The following is a 16654-nucleotide window of genomic DNA, read 5'->3' as shown; positions in this document are numbered from 1 at the left end:
ATGCCATGGGCCAGGCAAAGGCCCTGAGCTTCCTGCGGCATCTCAGGCCTCTCTCTCCATCCAGCGTCCCTGATCCCACCCTGAGGGTCTCTCTCGCTGGACTCCCTCCCTCAGAGCATGGCCCAGGTAGAGACTTGGAGCATTTTGCTGCATACCTGCTCTCAGGTCCCCAACCAGCTGCCCACACTTCACCTCTTGCCCATTTTCTTTTCTTCTTCTTTTTTTTTTTTTTTTTTGAGATGGAGTCTCATTTTGTCACCTAGGTTGGAGTGCAGTGGCATCATCTCAGCTCACTGCAACCTCCGCCTCCCAAGTTCAAGTGATTCTCCTGCCTCAGCCTCCCAAGTAGTTGGGGTTAGGCACGCACCACCATGCTCAGCTAATTTTCGTATTTTTAGTAGAGATGGGGTTTCACCATGTTGGCCAGGCTGACTGTGAACTCCTGACTGCAGGTTATCTGCCTGCCTCAGCCTCCCAACGTGCTGGGATTACAGGAGTGAGCCACTGCCCCGGCCTCCCATTTTCTAAGAGTCTAATTCCAGCCCAAAGTCCCTCCCTGCTCCATGTCCCCATTATCCTCAGAGAGCCCTCTTCTGGTCCTGGCTCATGGACCGGCCTCTCCCTAAGACAAGTGACACCAAAGCCATTTCCATTCACCTCGCCCTGCTGGACCTTTTCTGGAGAGATGGGAATTCTTGGAACAGGTAACTTATTCTCTTTTGTGTCTGAGCTTCCATATCCCAAACCAACCCCTCTGAGTTCCTGCTGGTCTGTCTTGGGCCGACAGCTGTCTGGAAACCCCACCAGTGACAATCCTGCCTAAGACTGTTTTTACCCCGAAACGCCACAACTCCAGAAGGCTGTGGAAAACATAAGTCTGCAGCTGAGAATCATAAAAAGTTCAGAAGACTGGCACATCCTAGGAAAAACTAAATCCACTGGAGTGACTAAGCCTGAAGAAGTGGAAGTTACTTACCGGAAGTTGTTACGCCTTACAGAGGCCAGGATGTGAACCGTTGGGGAAGCTTGAGGGGAGTCCTGGACCCCTGCAATACTGCAGGGTCTGGGGCTCAAGGGAGCCCAACAAGGACACCCTGATGTCTCTGCTGGTGCCCTTGGTGCCCCTGACTGGGTGAGTCCAGATCCACTCAGGTTGTCTTAGATTCTGTCTGATCCTCTTTGAGAGTCAGGGTGTTGAATTGGAACTTTTTTTTTTTTTTTTTGAGACGGAGTCTCGCTCTGTCGCCCAGGCTGGAGTGCAGTGGCCGGATCTCAGCTCACTGCAAGCTCCGCCTCCCGGGTTTACGCCATTCTCCTGCCTCAGCCTCCCGAGTAGCTGAGACTACAGGCGCCCGCCACCTCGCCCGGCTAGCTTTTTGTATTTTTTAGTAGAGACGGGGTTTCACCGTGTTAGCCAGGATGGTCTCGATCTCCTGACCTCGTGATCCGCCCGTCTCGGCCTCCCAAAGTGCTGGGATTACAGGCTTGAGCCACCGCGCCCGGCCTGAATTGGAACTTTCTAGAAGATTCCCAATTCCTGCAGCTCCTCGATTCAAGAGAAAGAGGGCAAGTGCCCAGCCGAGAGGCAGAAGGCAAGTTCTGGCAGGTGTTCCGCAGTTCATCGCCTCAGGTGATTTAAGAAGGCTGTGCCCGAGGAGACGCATGGGAGAAGGGCTAAGGCCCCTTAAAGGCCTCGGCTGATAAAGACTCTAAACTTCTGTGCAGTCTCACCAATGCTGCCAAGTACAGCTGTGCAAGGCATGTACTGCACAAGGGTGTCTGGGTGGGGCTGAACTCACCAGGCCTTGACTCTGACTGTGCCCAACCAGACAGGCACCTTCTTCCACTTCTCATAAAGGCACTCTATGGGCTAGAAGCCACATTCCCCCTCAGTGAAGGAAATCAAGGTGATAGGCATCCTTGAGTGACCTGACTCAGTCACTGAATGGCCTCTACACCCCCAAGTTCTTGGTTTTCCTGGGCTGCCAGCAGCAGAGCTGTAGCCAAATTCTAACATGGAGGCAGCGAGCTCATGAAGCTTGCCCCTCGCTAGGAATACCTCTTCAGGTCATGGTCCTGCTCTCTGCTTCCTCCAACACTAGGTCATCATTGTCATAGCCACCACCATCTCAACATCTTACTTTAAGAAATAAACTGTTCATGTGGTCCCAGCACTTCGGGAGGCCGAGGCGGGTGGATCATGAGGTCAGGAGATCGAGACCATCCTGGCTAACATGGTGAAACCCCGTCTCTACTAAAAATACAAAAAATTAGCCGAGCGTGGTGGCGAACGCCTATAGTCCCAGCTACTGGGGAGGCTGAGGCAGGAGAATGGCATGAACTCGGGAGGCGGAGCCTGCAGTGAGCTGAGATCGCACCACTGCACCTCCAGCCTGGGGCGCAGAGCGAGACTGTCTCAAAAAAAAAAACCAAATAAAATAAATAAAAATAAAAAACAAATAAACAGTTGAAAAAGTGTCACTTGGAGCATGGGCCCCGAACCCCCAGGCCACAGACCAGTACCAGTCTGTGACCTGTTAGGAAGCAGGCTGCACAGCAGGAGGTGAACAGTGGGCCAATGTTCCTGCCTGAGCTCCACCTCCTGTCAGATTAGTGGCAGCATTAGGCTCTCATAGGAGCATAAACCCTACTGTAAACTGCACACGTGAGGGATCTAGGTTGCACACTTATGAGAATCTAATGCCTGATGATTTCTCACTGTCTCCCGTCACTCCCAGATGGGACCGTCTAGTTGCAGGAAAAGCAGCTCAGCGCCCTCACTGATTCTACATTATGGTGAGTTGTATAATTATTTCATTATATGACAACATGATAATAATGGAAATAAAGTACATAATAAGTATAATGTGTTTGAATCATCTCAAAACCATCCCCCACTCCGGCCATGGAAAAACTGTCTTCCAGGAAACTGGTCCCTGGTGCCAAAAAGATTGGAGACCGCTGACTTAGGAATTCACTCAAGGTAACTATGCTCCCCATTCTTCCCCTCTCCTGAGGCTGTCCCTCCCCATCTCCTTCTCCTGCCACAGAGAAGGGACAGCACAGGTCCTCTGTGTCCCAGAGCCCCCTCTTCCATCCTGCCTATGATCAGGGAACCCAGGCCACCTGTCCCAACCCGAGGAGGCTCAGAAAACACCGAGTTTTTCACTGGGACAGACCTAGGCATCACTTCCAGTACCTCTCCAGGGACCATTGGGCAGGGCAGGGTCTTGGGAATCAGGGACCTGGTTCCAGTCCTATGTGACCCTGCAAAGGCCACTCCTTGTCTCTGGGCTGTGTGCGCCTCTGTCGAACATCTCAGCTCTGACTGCAGCAGGCCTTCTCACCAAAGGAGCCATGGAACCCCTCCTTCTGCCATTTCCTCCAGGGAGGGAAAGGGGCAGAGGCAGATCCGGGCCACTTGGCCCTCTAAGGACATTAGAACCTCAGCGCTGCCTGTCCTCTGATGGCAGCGAGCCAGGACCACTGCCAGGAGAGAGCCGGTGAGACCACAATGTGCAAGGCAGCCAGGTAGCCTGTTACAAGGCCACAGGACTGCAGCGGGTACCAGCACCTACCTAGTGCCAGGTGAGATGAGAGCCCCTCCATGCTTCCCTCCCTGTGGCCCCTGCTCTCTCCTGCTCACTCATAGGAAGTGTGATAGTCAACTGTATGTGTTTATTTTTTTATTTTTTATTTTTTTGAGACGGAGTCTCGCTCTGTCGCCCGGGCTGAGAGTGCAGTGGCCGGATCTCAGCTCACTGCAAGCTCCGCCCCCCGGGTTCACACCATTCTCCTGCCTCAGCCTCCCGAGTAGCTGGGACTACAGGCGCCCGCCACCTCGCCCAGCTAGTTTTTTGTATTTTTAGTAGAGACGGGGTTTCACCGTGTTAGCCAGGATGGTCTCGATCTCCTGACCTCATGATCCGCCCGTCTCGGCCTCCCAAAGTGCTGGGATTACAGGCTTGAGCCACCGCGCCCGGCAACTGTATGTGTTTATACATGTAAATCTCCTTTTGATTCTGTTTCTCTGGAGAAGCCTGGCTTATAATACAGGAAGTAACATCCCCACGGGAAGACATTAAGAGCCTTAAGTAGGAAATTAGGAACCAATCTCAGGAGCATCTCACTGTCATGCTGAGTCCACTGTAGGCCCTGCCATAGGAACGCAGAGCTTCAATCTTCAACAATCTTCAACACCTGGGCCCCGGCAGGTGCAGTGCAGGAGGACTGCTGGCTACCCCCTGCCATCCCCCATGATGGCCTGGCAGAAGCAGGTGTCTGTGGGTGGGCGAGATGGTCCTGGCATTCAGCAGAGGAGGGGAGACATGTCTCCTCCCTGAGCCCTGTCTGTGCTTGTCCTCATCCTGCATCTGACCTACGGGCCCTCCAGACAGTGGGGCAGGCAGCTCCAGGCTGACCATTTACCAGGAGGGAATCACAAACAGAGGTTTTGTTTTCAGCCGCCCAGCCCACCACAGAGCTCTGCCTCCCCAGGAGCACCTGCAGCTCCTGTTCCTCTGACTCCTCCATCATCTACAACACAGCCCTTTCCACAGTCTGCACCCACAGGGGAGTCCCTAGGTCTCTATGGGGAAAGGGGTGTTGGAGGACTGCCAGGTGCGCGGTGTGTACTGGGCGGTCTAGGTCCAGGGCAGGAATTCTGACTGTTATGCTTGGTGCGGGGCAGCCTCTCCTGGGCCCTTACCTGCCCCTGGCACCAAGGGAGAGAAACCTGCCCCACTCCTGTCCCTTTCTATCGGGCAGGGCCTGAACCTGGGGCTCCAGGAGGCTGTGACTGCATAGGCAGAAACTAAGGGCAGTGGGGTGGGACGGGGGGCAGCACAGGTTGCCAACTTCCCAGGCTGCAAGTGCTGGCTCCCTGTGGTGTTGGGTGTCCCTTGGTGGATGAGGGCTGTCCTGCAAGCCTCCTTGGCACCTGTATCTGTGGGCGGAGGCTCCATGGGGACAGCGACTGCAGGGTAGGAATGTGCACTGCACAGGGTCCTGAGACAGCTGGGGGCACTTCCTACAGGTCCCTGGCATGCTCTGGGAGAGACCTGGGCTGAGGGCCGTGGGAAGGCCAAGTGGGTAGGAGAGGGACAGGCTTGAGGACCAGGGCTGCTGGGAGGCACTGGCAGAGCAGGTCAGGCAAAGCCCACCTAGGAAGTAGGGGAGATGGGGCTACCCACAGCTCCTGGGCCTAGTGCCTGTGTCCACTCATGAGCCCCATTGAGGAAAGGGGTTTGCCCAGCAGTCAGTGTGTGTGTGCCCTGCACCTGTGTAGGCCCCCATGGCCAGAGACAAGGGCAGAGCTGGAATCTGACCATGGCCAGCCCTGCAATCACTTGCCAGTCCTCTATGGCATCGGAACATGTTCTGAGCCCTTCTAGAAATGAGCACCTTGGCCAACCCTGCCTTCCCTACTTGTCCCAATTGGTGCCAGCTCTGCTTAGGTGCCCAGGGACGTCTGCTGAGTGAAAGAACCAAGTACTAGTGCACAGTCAGGTACCAGGCAGGGTTCTTGCCCTCTGAAGGCAAAGGCCCTGAAGCTTGGCTGGGGCTGGCAGGTCTGGGTCTCTGTGGACAGGACAGAGGCCGGAATGGGGACAGGCTCCATCCAGATGAGCATGGAGAGTAGCCCCTCAGAAAAGGCAGAGCGTAAAGTAGAGGGAGGATGTGCGAGGGGCCAGAGCAGCCCCCACAGTAGGCGGAAAGGTGGCAAGGGAGCCAGGCACTGAGTTATATAGGCAGTGGGTCCCAGCAGAGCCTGCCCCAGCCTCATTCCCCTCCCCAACGCTCTGAGATGAATGGCTTACGGCACACAGGGCAGCTCAGGCCTCTGTGAGTGGTAGGCTTTGCTCATGTGTGAAAGTCTGCAGGTTCCCTGGTTGTGGCCTCTGCCCCTGGCACCATGTGATGAGGCCTTTCACCCTCCATCAGCTAGGACTGCGGTCAGCACAGACAGGTTGGCCTCAGCCGTATGGGGGTCGGCCCCAGTACCTGGTGGGGAGGTATCTGTGTCCCCTCTCTGTCCTGGGACCGCTTCATCCCAGCTCTTGCACCAGCTGAGGCCAAGATGGGTGAACTTAGGGCTTGAATGTGAATCTGGCTCAGGGACTAGAAGAAATAACTGACCACACATGGGAATGAAGGGGGTCTTTCCAAAACCACAGGCACCTGGTACAATCTCAGCGGTGGTAGGGAACCTCAGGGGTCATTTCATCCACCATGCCTTCATTCTGGAGATGGGGAAACTGTGGCCAGAGAAGGGAAAGGGCTGGGCAAGTTAGGGTTTTCACTGGGGCCAGAACTGAGGGCTCCTGGCTCCCAGTGAAGCCAGCCTCCCTTCTGTGCCAGGCTGTGCACCTGTACTGGTGCTGGCTTCTGGGATCTTTGCCATCCCTCCTGGAGGGAAACAGTTGCTGCCATGGTTTTCTCCTGGTGAGTTGCCTGTTGTATCCCCAGTGCCTAGACGGGTGCCGGGAGGAGCAGGAACTCGATTGTTGAATAAATGATTTAATGCATACTGGTTTTTTTTCTTTTCTGCTCATCTAATTTTCTCATTTTTCTATAATTGTATATTGCTTTTATAATATTTTAAAAACCACCATTTTTACTTTAAGCAGCATTCTGTCAGCTTCACAAAACCACTTAATGAGGCCGAGCGCAGTGGCTCACGTCTGTAATCCCAGCACTTTGGGAGGCCGAGGTGGGCAGATTACGAGGTCAAGAGATCAAGACCATCCTGGCCAACATGGTGAAACCCTGTCTCTACTAAAAATACAAAAATTAGCTGGGCATGGTGGTGTGTACCTGTAATCCCAGCTACTCAGGAGGCTGAGGCAGGAGAATCGCTTGAACCCGGGAGGCAGAGGTTGTAGTGAGTCGAGATGGCACCACTGCACTCCAGCCTGGCGACACAGCAAGACCCCATTTCAAAAACAAACAAACAAACAAACAAACAAAAAACAAAAAACCCCACCACCTAAGGAGCAAAATAAACGAGAAAATGCTTTATGGACTAGAAAGCCATGTGCAGATGGGGGAGGTGTCCCTAATGCCTGCTCTCCTGCCCAAGGCATGGCGGCTGACACTCAGACAATCAAATTGAGCTGGGTGCCCTTCTTGACCGCCACCAACCGCTTCCAGTTCTCACAGCCCCACTCCCCAAACTTCCTGCTGGCAGAGGATGGGAGGCTGCAGAGGGGAGCTGACCAAGATCCGGCAGAGGAACAAGAGTCTGCTTCTCACCCAGGGAAGCGGAAAACACACAGCAGGGAAGAGACAATGAAAGAAACAGAGACACCAAGAAAAGCCGCAGGGAGTGGGAGGCAGAGAGGCAGAAAGACACGCGGACACCGCCCGGACACCGAGGGCCGAGCAGGGCCAAGGGACAGCTCTGAAGGTGGCCCCGGCATACACTCACACACAAGGGCACTCCCCACACTCAGCCGCGCTCCCGTATCTCTCCTGGTTAAGATAAAGTTAGAAACATCAAAATGCCACATCTCTTTGAGCAGCAGCCGCCGGCAGAGCTCCATATGGCTGCAGCAGCCAGGAGTCTGAGCTAATAAAAGGTAAAAAAAAAAAAGCTGGGAAATAAATGCTCCTGGAGAGCCACGTGGGCACTGCTCAGGGCCGGGTGGGGGTGGGGAGGAGAGCAGGCACCACAGGAGGGGGGTCCCCGCCCCTGCTTGGCGTGCCAAAGTCTCTGTTCTCGTTTAGAACACCCAGCCCTTCTAGTAATGGTGAGTCCAAGATGCAGCAACCAAATCTGCTGTTTTAGATGCCTGGGCCCTCTCCTACCTCCATTCCAGTTTCTCTTAATGGGAGAGGGCATGACAGTCAGTGCTGAATGTTTGCGTCCCCTCCTCTCCACTCCCAAATGTATATGTTGAAATCCTAACCCCCAAGGTGATGGTATTGGGAGGTGGGGCCTAGGGGAGGTGATTCAGTCATGAGGCTGAAGCCCTCATGAATGGGATTAGTGCCCATATAAAAGAGACCCCAGACAGACCCTTCATTCCTTCCACCATGCGAGAATGCAGCGAGAGGGCACCATCACCAGAAAGCAGCCTCGCCAGACAGTGAATCTGCCAGCACCTTCATCTTGAACTTTCCAGACTCCAGACTGTAAGAAATAAATATCTGCTGTTTATAAGCCACCCAGTTTATAGTATTTTGTTATAGCAGCCTGAAAGGACTAAGACAGTGGGGGAGAAGAGCCAGGAGGAGCCAGGACCAGCAGAGGGGAGAGAGGGGAGAGAGGGGAGAGAGGGGGGAGAGGGGGGAGAGGGGGGAGAGAGAGAGAGAGAGAGAGAGAGAGAGAGAGAGAGAGAGAGAGAGAGAGAGAGAGAGCGCGCGAGCGCGCATGCGTGGTTTTCTCGCAGGGCACCAGCGGCCCTGCTCTTGTTGAGGAAGGGGAGCCAGATGGCTGGCTGAGGATCCCCACGCTGTGGGAAGAATCTCCAATGCTGACCCCACCCCCTCTGCATCCTGATGGGGGAGTTGGAGAAGACCCTGGTCACTGGATAACCCTTCTTCAAGGAGCCTCTCCCCTGCAGACAGGGTGTGGGGATGCAGGGAGGAGTCATGGCTTCCACCCCACAGGTTACAGGGGAATGGGGGAATACCCCGGCCCATGCTCACAGTAGAAACACTTTAGAAGTCTGAGCCAAACCCCACTGTCTCCTACGAGAGAATGCCAGGGACAGAGGCTGGAGGAAGTGTGTGCCTGATGGGAAGTTTCAATCCATTCTGTAAGAATTTCCTGAAAACAGATTGTGTGCCAGTTTTTATGGCCTCTGCCCCAGAAAAGCACACATGGCAATGAAATGACACTGGGGGAGGGGAGGGTGCACCCACCCTGATGGTCCATGGATAGAGGCCAGGGTACTTTAGGACTTCTGAAGACAGCAAAGCAGTTTCTGGTCATCTCTGAGGAGGTGGCATTTGTTCCAGAAAAAAGGACCCCGCAACCCCATCCCACCACCTCACCAGAACCCTAGAGTCAGAATAACCGGCCCAGCTACAGCCCCTGCAGTCGTGCTTAGCCACTACAGAGGCTGCTATTTCCCCAGTCACTGTCCCTGGCAGCCTTGGAAACCAATGAAGCAGGCTCTGACACAGGAATCCCTCTGCATCTTTATCACTGGAAAAGCCTCCATCCAGCCCAGGCAGAGAGCGGTGGATTTTAAAAAGGGAGGTTTCTCTTTGTGGAGGAAATGAACATGATTCAGCACAAGAGCCGATCAGGAATGTGGAGGCCAGGCTCTCCCATCAGGCTCCACTCCCCTCCCGCCACCTCGGCAGAGGCCCCAGACTGCACCTGCCGGATGGGATCCCGTGGTGCCACGGAGCCTGGGCACTATGCCACTCCTCTCTCCAAGAACACCACCACCTGGCACGCTGCCAGGAACAGCCAAGCCCTGTGGACATCACTCCCAGAAATCCAACCACACGGAAAACAAACGTGCTGTGTCTCATGACAGTACTAACAAGCTTGGTAAATCAGCCCACAGTTGCACAGCCGTAGCTGGGGAATCCAAATGCTTTCTGAGGACACACTGACGACAGCAGCAGAGACACACACGCGTACACACATCTTCACAGCACACAGACTCACTAAGGTACGCCACAAGCTTACAGGTTTTCAATACCATACAGTGGATAACAGTGGTGGTGGTGGGTCTCCACCCTCAGGAAGCACTAGACCTTATCTGACAAACAAAAGGAAGATCAGGGAAAAACTCTGCATGGACTGAATGCCTCCCAGTGTGGTAGGCCCTCAGAGGCACATGGATTTCTGAGCTTAGGCTGACATGCCCAGGAAGGTGGCCCTGGAAAGGTAAGGTGCATTCAGTGGAAACAAGAAAAGCATTCCAGGTGGAGGAAGAAGAGCAGGCCCAGCGTAGGGGCCCCCTGCTTGGTGTCTGGTAGACTTCCAACCCGCTCACCTAAAGAGGTGTTCTTAGGTGGGGGTGGGAGGAAAAAGGTGACCTTCAGAGGTCATTATGCTCATCTTTCTGCTTCCAGGTAGTAATGACCTGTCCAGTCTCCACATCTCCAGGGAGTCTCCAGGTGCCTGTCCATTAATCAGCTCCTCTTGAGTTAAACTCTTAGGTCCTGGCTCTGTGGCCCAGGCTGGAGTGCAGTGGCTTGATCTTGGCTCACTGCAACCTCTGCTTCCCAAGCTCAAGCCATCCTCCTACCTCAGTCTCCCAAGTAGCTGGGACTACAAGTGCACACCACCACACCTGGCTAATTTTTGTATTTGCATTTGTAGCGACAGCCATGTTGCTCAGGTTGCTCTTGAACTCGTGAGCTCAAGTCATCCACCTGCCTCAGCCTCCTAAAGTGCTGGGATTACAGGTGTGAGCCATTGCGCCTGGCCTCAGTGGTTCTTGTTGGCATTAGCTGATGTGGCTCCTATTCCCAGGTGCAGAGTGAAGCCAGCCCCACCACCCCAGACAGCAGAGGGAACCAGGATTCCAGGCCCTAACCATACCAATGGGGGGCCCAAACAGGTTAATATAGGAACAGCCCTGCTTAAGGGGCATGCGCCATACTTCGAGTAAACCAACCCCATCAGCCTCTTCTCATGGAAAGCTGGGGTGCTGGTGAACATGAAGACAGGGGCTACCTCAGCTGGGTGTGTCCCAGGGAAACAGATGTCTTTTTCTGCTGCTCCATGACACAGGCTGACAGCTCAGTCCAAAATTTTGAGGACTCAGGGAAACTGCTGGGCTGAAGAGATGACAGTTCACCTTCCAGGTGGCCTAGCACTTGCCCTCTCTCAGTGACGGAAGGTTACTTCTTCTCCAAGCCTCCTTAAAGACAGTAGCCTGGCTGGGCGCGGTGGCTCATGCCTGTAATCCCAGCACTTTGGGAGGCTGAGGCGGGCGGATCACGAGGTCAGGAGATTGAGACCATCCTGGCTAATGTAGTGAAACCCCGTCTCTACTAAAAATACAAAAAAAATTAGCCAGGAGTGGTGGTGGGCACCTGTAGTCCCAGTTACTCAGGAGCCTGAGGCAGGAGAATGGCATGGACCCAGGAGGCGGAGCTTGCAGTGAGCCGAGATCACGCCACTGCACTCCAGCCTGGGTGACAGAGCGAGACTCCATCTCAAAAAAAAAAAAAAAAAAAAAGACATCGGGCCTGAGCCCAAGACTTGGGGAAGGACATCTGCGGAAGGGGAAGGCCTGGAAGGATGGTGGCCAGAAAAGGGCAGAGGAACGGCCTCTCCCATCCAAAGCCGGCTTCTTTTATTGCCACGAGCACTCGCTCCAGATGCTTCTAAATGTGCAGTGAGTTTTTGATCCAGACTGAACCCTGGCCAGGTAGATAGAATCCAAAAAATCCTTGGGCCAGGCCTGAGAAAGGATGCCACAACCCTGCCCCTAGTCTGGCCAGACCCAAAGTAAGGCAGATTCTCCTGTTTCTTATCATAGTCACCAAGAGAATGTGTCTTGAATGGCAGCACCAACACCATTTCACACACTTTGTAGCATTTGCTCTGCTCCGTACCCCAGATCCCTCTTTGAGAAACAAAGAAACACAACTCAGAGAGGTTATCTGCTGCGCTCAAGGTCACAGCTGACTGAGGACTGGAAGGAGAGCTGCCTACTTGATCCTTGGTTCTGGACTCTTAGATTACACTTACCTTAAAGGGAAGGGGATTACTTTCTGTTCCTTCAAGGTAGATGCCTGGCATCCTGCCTGCACCCCTGGCCACAGCTCAGGGTCGTCTGTGCTGAATGAGGCTTCCTGATACCTCTCCAGCAAGTGACAAGCTGGAGAGACACCCTCCAAATCTTAGATGCTGAAGAGGGGCATTCAGAAGAAGTGGCACCAGCAGCCACAATCCTTCAGCCCACCGTGAACTGCCACACATGCACCCGGGTTGGGTCCCTCTTTCCAGATCCCCAGCCTGGAGCAAGTCACAGCAGGCGGAACAGTGGTATCGGACTGGAGCAGAGATTCTGAACTTGGAGTCTGTAGCTAGGTTTCAGGGGCTTCGTGAACCCTCCGAAATTGCCTGTGAGATCGCGTGAGTCAGTGCATTTGTCTGGGAAGATTGTGTGTAGCTCTTTCAGAGCCTCAAAAAGATCAAGGACTCGAAGAGGCTAAGCAGCACAGGAACAAAGGCTCCGGAGGCCCCGCCAGCCATATGGCTCTGGGCATACACAAATCCAGCAGCGAAATCCACGTTATCAAACGCAGGAGAACATGCTGTGTGAATGGAGGTGAGGGCTACTGTCCTAGCTGCTGCCTCTCCCTGGTTCTGTGCCTGCTCACTGACACCCACCCCAGAGGCCTGCGGGACATTCCTGCAGAACTCAGTGTCCCACGCTTTGCAGACCCCTGTCTTTACTGGCTGTCTTGCTGGTCTGACCCCAGTGAGGCCTGGGTGTTCTCATGGCTCTCACTGGCTGCTCATCCCCTTTCCGAACATCACCACCTCCAGACTAGAGGAGGAAACTGGAATGGAAAGGAAAATGCAATTTGGGAGAAAGAGCCACTTCAGTGCACAGCACAAATCCAGCTGGACATTCCTCCAAATGGCCTCAGGGTCCTAGAAAGCCACCTCTTTGTCACAGGCATGTGAACACTCCTGTGCTCTACTCCCACACTGCTCAAGGCCCATGACCACTTCCTGGAGGGGTCCTGCTTCATCCGTTCCAGGACACACAGGGCAGCTCCAGGCCCACGGCCCTCACATCCCCAGCCAGCGGTTAAAGGAGCCCAACACAAGCCCAGAGCCTGAGGACCTGCTGCTTTCACAGAAAAGGGGGAAGTCTGATAAGCCCCTTCCCACCACCCATCAGTCTTCCCAGTCCTCCCAGTCCTGCAGCTGAGGCGGGTACCAGGACACCAATAAGACCCATGTGCAGATGTCTGAGGAAATGCTTCTTGCTTCAAGGATCCCACAGTGGGGCTGCAGGGGCTTATCTACTCCCCTGCAAGGCAGGCAGAAGCTCAATGTTCCCAGGATGTGGAATCATACTCAGCCATACAGGGACTGGGGAGCCCAAAGTATCTGCCCACTTTGGGTCCAGTCTCCTCCCGTGGGCCTCCAAGCAACCCTCCATCATGCGAGCTTCACTCTGGTCTTTCACCCTCCAAGAAGTGCTTGCCAGCTCCCTCTGCTCTTCTGTATCCCCCAAAGCACCCACTGCAGGATGGGGGAAACAGCATGTGATCAGGAAAACCTTACTGTATGGTGTGTAAATGGGATACCATGGTCTGGAAAACCCATTCTTCTGTTTAAAAGTGAAAGAGTTACTATAAAGGCCCTATGTCAGTTTCCAATTTGCAAAAGACAAAGAAATACACACTGCTAAAGTTAAGTGGTGCATAATGTCATCTTTCTTTGATGACTGAACTCAGAGACGGCACATGGGGATCTGGCAGCATCTTGGGCATCATTCTGGAGGTTGTTGGGAAAAGCAGAGGCAGGAGCAGAAGTCTCAAATCTTCCCAAGTCCCCACGTCTCTGCTTGCCTCTCCCTGTGCAGTGCGCAGCTTGGGGACACATAGTTTAGGGTAAGAGCGCGCCAGATACAAAGGTGGGGGAGAGAGCTGCAGAACCCAGGAGGGATGTCGGTCTGATTAGATTTTGGAAGCTCCTCCCAGGAAGGTGCTCCTACAGCCTCTTTCATTGGTGACTAGAAAACCTCAGAAAGGTCACCTGAGATTTTCCCTCTGCCATCCACGGTAGACTCCACCTCTAATGGGGTTAGTCTAGCAAGAATATGGGGCCGGGATTGTCTACCCCCCAAAGCCAGGCCAAGACAACCTGTTTGGTGATGCAGGAGAGCAGCTTTGCACTCCCCTGCCTGACTTATACTCAACAAAATGCATGGCATGGGCCATGCTCCTCTCCCCACCAAAGAAAGTGAGAAAGGAAAACAAGCCACAGAGAAGTGAGTGACAGCATTAGCCCCAGGGCAGCCCCAAAGCACTGGCCAATTCCGCAACATCTGTCCCTAGCCAGTGGGGCAGGCACAGGCTAAGGACAGAGTCCTGGCAGCCTCCTGAAGTTCTTGCTGGCCAGGTGGTCACGCAGGACACCAAATCCAGCTCTCCTGTCTCTACAGCTTTCCGCAGGGGCTCATGGTTGAGGATCTGCCAAAGTTAGTCAGGGGAGAGGAAACAGTCTCCTTGAACTACAATCCAGGATGCCTCCCAGGAGAGTGAAGGACCTAGGGACTGGAATCTCATTGGCCCCAGGGCTGTGTCCCTAGACTGGCTCTCGGGAAGCCAAGCCAGGTCCAACTGATAACTGCATTCCTTGAGGACCCTCGGTAGGGAGTGACTGCCAGTGGGCAGACAGGAAGAAAGGAGCCCTGGCCCAGATCAGGCAGGCATCCCTGCTTCCCCGCCCACCGACTATCCCCGGAGACCAGCCTTCTTCTCTTCCTGCGGAGGAGAGCAGTGGGGACATTATGCCAACAGGTCCCCTTTGGCGGGCCTCACTGGCCAGCCTTCCTCCACCCTGCCCTGTGGCCCCAAATTCAGCGGGAGCGCCGAGGCACCTGCTGCCAGACAGGGCTCCATCTCCGCGGAAGGGGGCCTTGGGCGGTGCCCCTCGGTGCCCCCGGCTTCCTCGGTTGGGGGTGGGGCGCCCCCCGGCCCAGCGCGCCCCCTGGCCCGGCGCGCCCCCCGCGCCCCCTCCCCGTGCTCACCTGGCGCAGGTGCTGCAGCAGTGTCCCCGCCTCCTCCCGCCGGCCCTGGCGCACCATCCGCAGCAGCTCCTGGACCATGCCGACGCGCCGGTGGTAGGGGGGCAGCCCCGCGCCCGCGCGCCCCGCCTTGTCCCCGGCGCGCAGCAGCAGCGACGCCCAGAAGTCGGGCCGTTCGCGGCGGGGGCCCGGCGCAGCGCCGGGGCTGGCTCTCTCCGCCAGGCTGCCCTTGGTCTGCCGGGTGCCCATGCCGCCGCCGCCGCCCGCCGGGACTCTCCGCGCTGGGCCGCGAGGCCGCGTCCCCGCCAACCGCCCGCCCCTCGGCCGCCCGTGCGCGCCCGCCTCCCGGGCTGCAACTTTGGGGGAACTGTTGCGCGCGGGCGGCGCGGGGGCGGGCGGGCGGCTGTCTGCGCTCCCCGCGCTCCTCCCTCTTGGCTACCCGGGCGCGCTCCCCGGGCGCTCGCTGCCTGCCCGCCCGCCGGCCCCGCCCCGGCCCGGCCCGGCCCGCCCCGCCCCCGGCCCCCGCCCCCCGCCTCCGCGCCCGAGCTCCGCGGCGCCGCGCGCCTCCCTCCCCCCGCGCTCTGGCTCCGGGCGGGGGACCGCCAGGCGCTCACTGCCTGCGTCCTCCCGGCCGTCGCGCCTCCTGCCGGGGCCGGCTGCGCTTCCCGGGGCCGTGGCATGGGGGTGAGGGGAACGGGCAGGCCCCATGGGTCGTCGCTTTCGGTCCCCACAGGGCTCCACCGACGCTTCCACCACCGCGAGCCGGAGTGAGGCCCGCGGGAGGCGTCCGGTGCGTCGGGCGAGATGGGGAAAGTTTGGCGCATGGGGGTGTGTGTGTTGGGGGGCTCTCTCAGGCCGAGTCGGGTTTCTCAAGGTGGGTTCCGCTGAGCCTTAACGCCCAAATCGTCGGAGGCGCTGTTTAAAAACACAGGCTCCCAGGCCTCCCCCGAGACCTACTGAATGATAATCTCCTCGGTGGGGCCTGGGATCCGCCTTTTTAGCCAGCATCTTGGGTGATTCCCATGCACGCTCCTTTGAGACCCGGCCTGCTTGCAGGGCGCTGTAGTGGTGATGGTTGGTGCGCGAACCTGGAAACTGTGTGCGAACTTATGTGTTGTGTGCGTGCCCTTTCATGGAGAGGGCGTGTTGCTTCCATCATGCTCTCAAAGCATCTGGACCGGAGAGGTGTGAACTCTTGTGTTCTCTTGTTCTCACTCTCACAGCCCTGGAGAAGGGGCCCTGGGGTAGTCCTGGTACAACAAAGCAAACGCACGTCTGCGAGTTGGCCCAGCGGCACACCCCTGCTGGCCCACCTTCCTCCCCGTGCCTCTGCCAGGCCCAGCCTGTAAGGGACCAGAGCCCTGGGATCTCATGGTGTTGCCAGGGCATGCCAGAGTGAAGGCGAAGGCACGTGGGGGAGCTTCTCTGTTGCAGACCACAGGCTGCCCTGGTCCCTGCGCAGGGCAGAGCAATTGTGCAAGGTCGCCTCTGACCCCAGCCCTGGGTGTTGCTTGAGGGTGTAAGGGCACGTGGGCTGTAGGGGCAGGAGGCTGGATCCCAAATCACAGGAAGCTGAGCCCCACTACTTAGCCTTGAGTATAAGGCGAGTCTTCAGCTTATTCTTTTTTTTTTTTTTTTTTTTTTCTTGAGACGGAGTTTTGCTCTTGTTGCCCAAGCTGGAGTGCAGTGGCACGATCTCGGCTCACCACAACCTCTGTCTCCCAGGTTCAAGCACTTCTCCTGCCTCAGCCTCCCGAGTAACTGGAATTACAGGCATGCACCACTACGCCCGGCTAATTTTGTATTTTTAATAGAGACGGTGTTCCTCCATGTTGAGGCTGGTCTTGAACTGCTGACCTCAGGTGATCCGCCGGCCTCGGCCTCCCAAAGTGCTGGGATTACAGGCGTGAGCTACCGCGCCTGGCGGGCTTCAGCTTCTTGAGTCCTGCTTCTTTCTCTGTCAG

At 56.0% G+C, this 16654-nt stretch overlaps 1 protein-coding gene across 2 annotated transcripts in view; it reads right to left on the bottom strand.

The window, feature by feature from the left end:
• The window catches only part of LRRC75A (leucine rich repeat containing 75A), a 51021-nt gene extending 35888 nt beyond the window's left edge, over positions 1 to 15133 (bottom strand). For both annotated transcript variants that reach the window (XM_010387738.2, XM_030923283.1), the window contains exon 1: positions 14694 to 15133. In XM_010387738.2, coding sequence (XP_010386040.2) covers positions 14694 to 14939 — 246 coding nt within the window. In that variant the 5' untranslated portion in view covers positions 14940 to 15133. The remainder of the gene's footprint in view (positions 1 to 14693) is intronic.
• Between the last annotated feature and the right edge of the window lie 1521 nt (positions 15134 to 16654).

This window comes from Rhinopithecus roxellana, chromosome 19, assembly GCF_007565055.1.
Source record: "Rhinopithecus roxellana isolate Shanxi Qingling chromosome 19, ASM756505v1, whole genome shotgun sequence".
NCBI lineage: Eukaryota > Metazoa > Chordata > Mammalia > Primates > Cercopithecidae > Rhinopithecus > Rhinopithecus roxellana.
The sequence above is the reverse complement of the archived record's forward strand: the minus strand, read 5'-3'. Positions and strand labels throughout refer to the sequence as shown.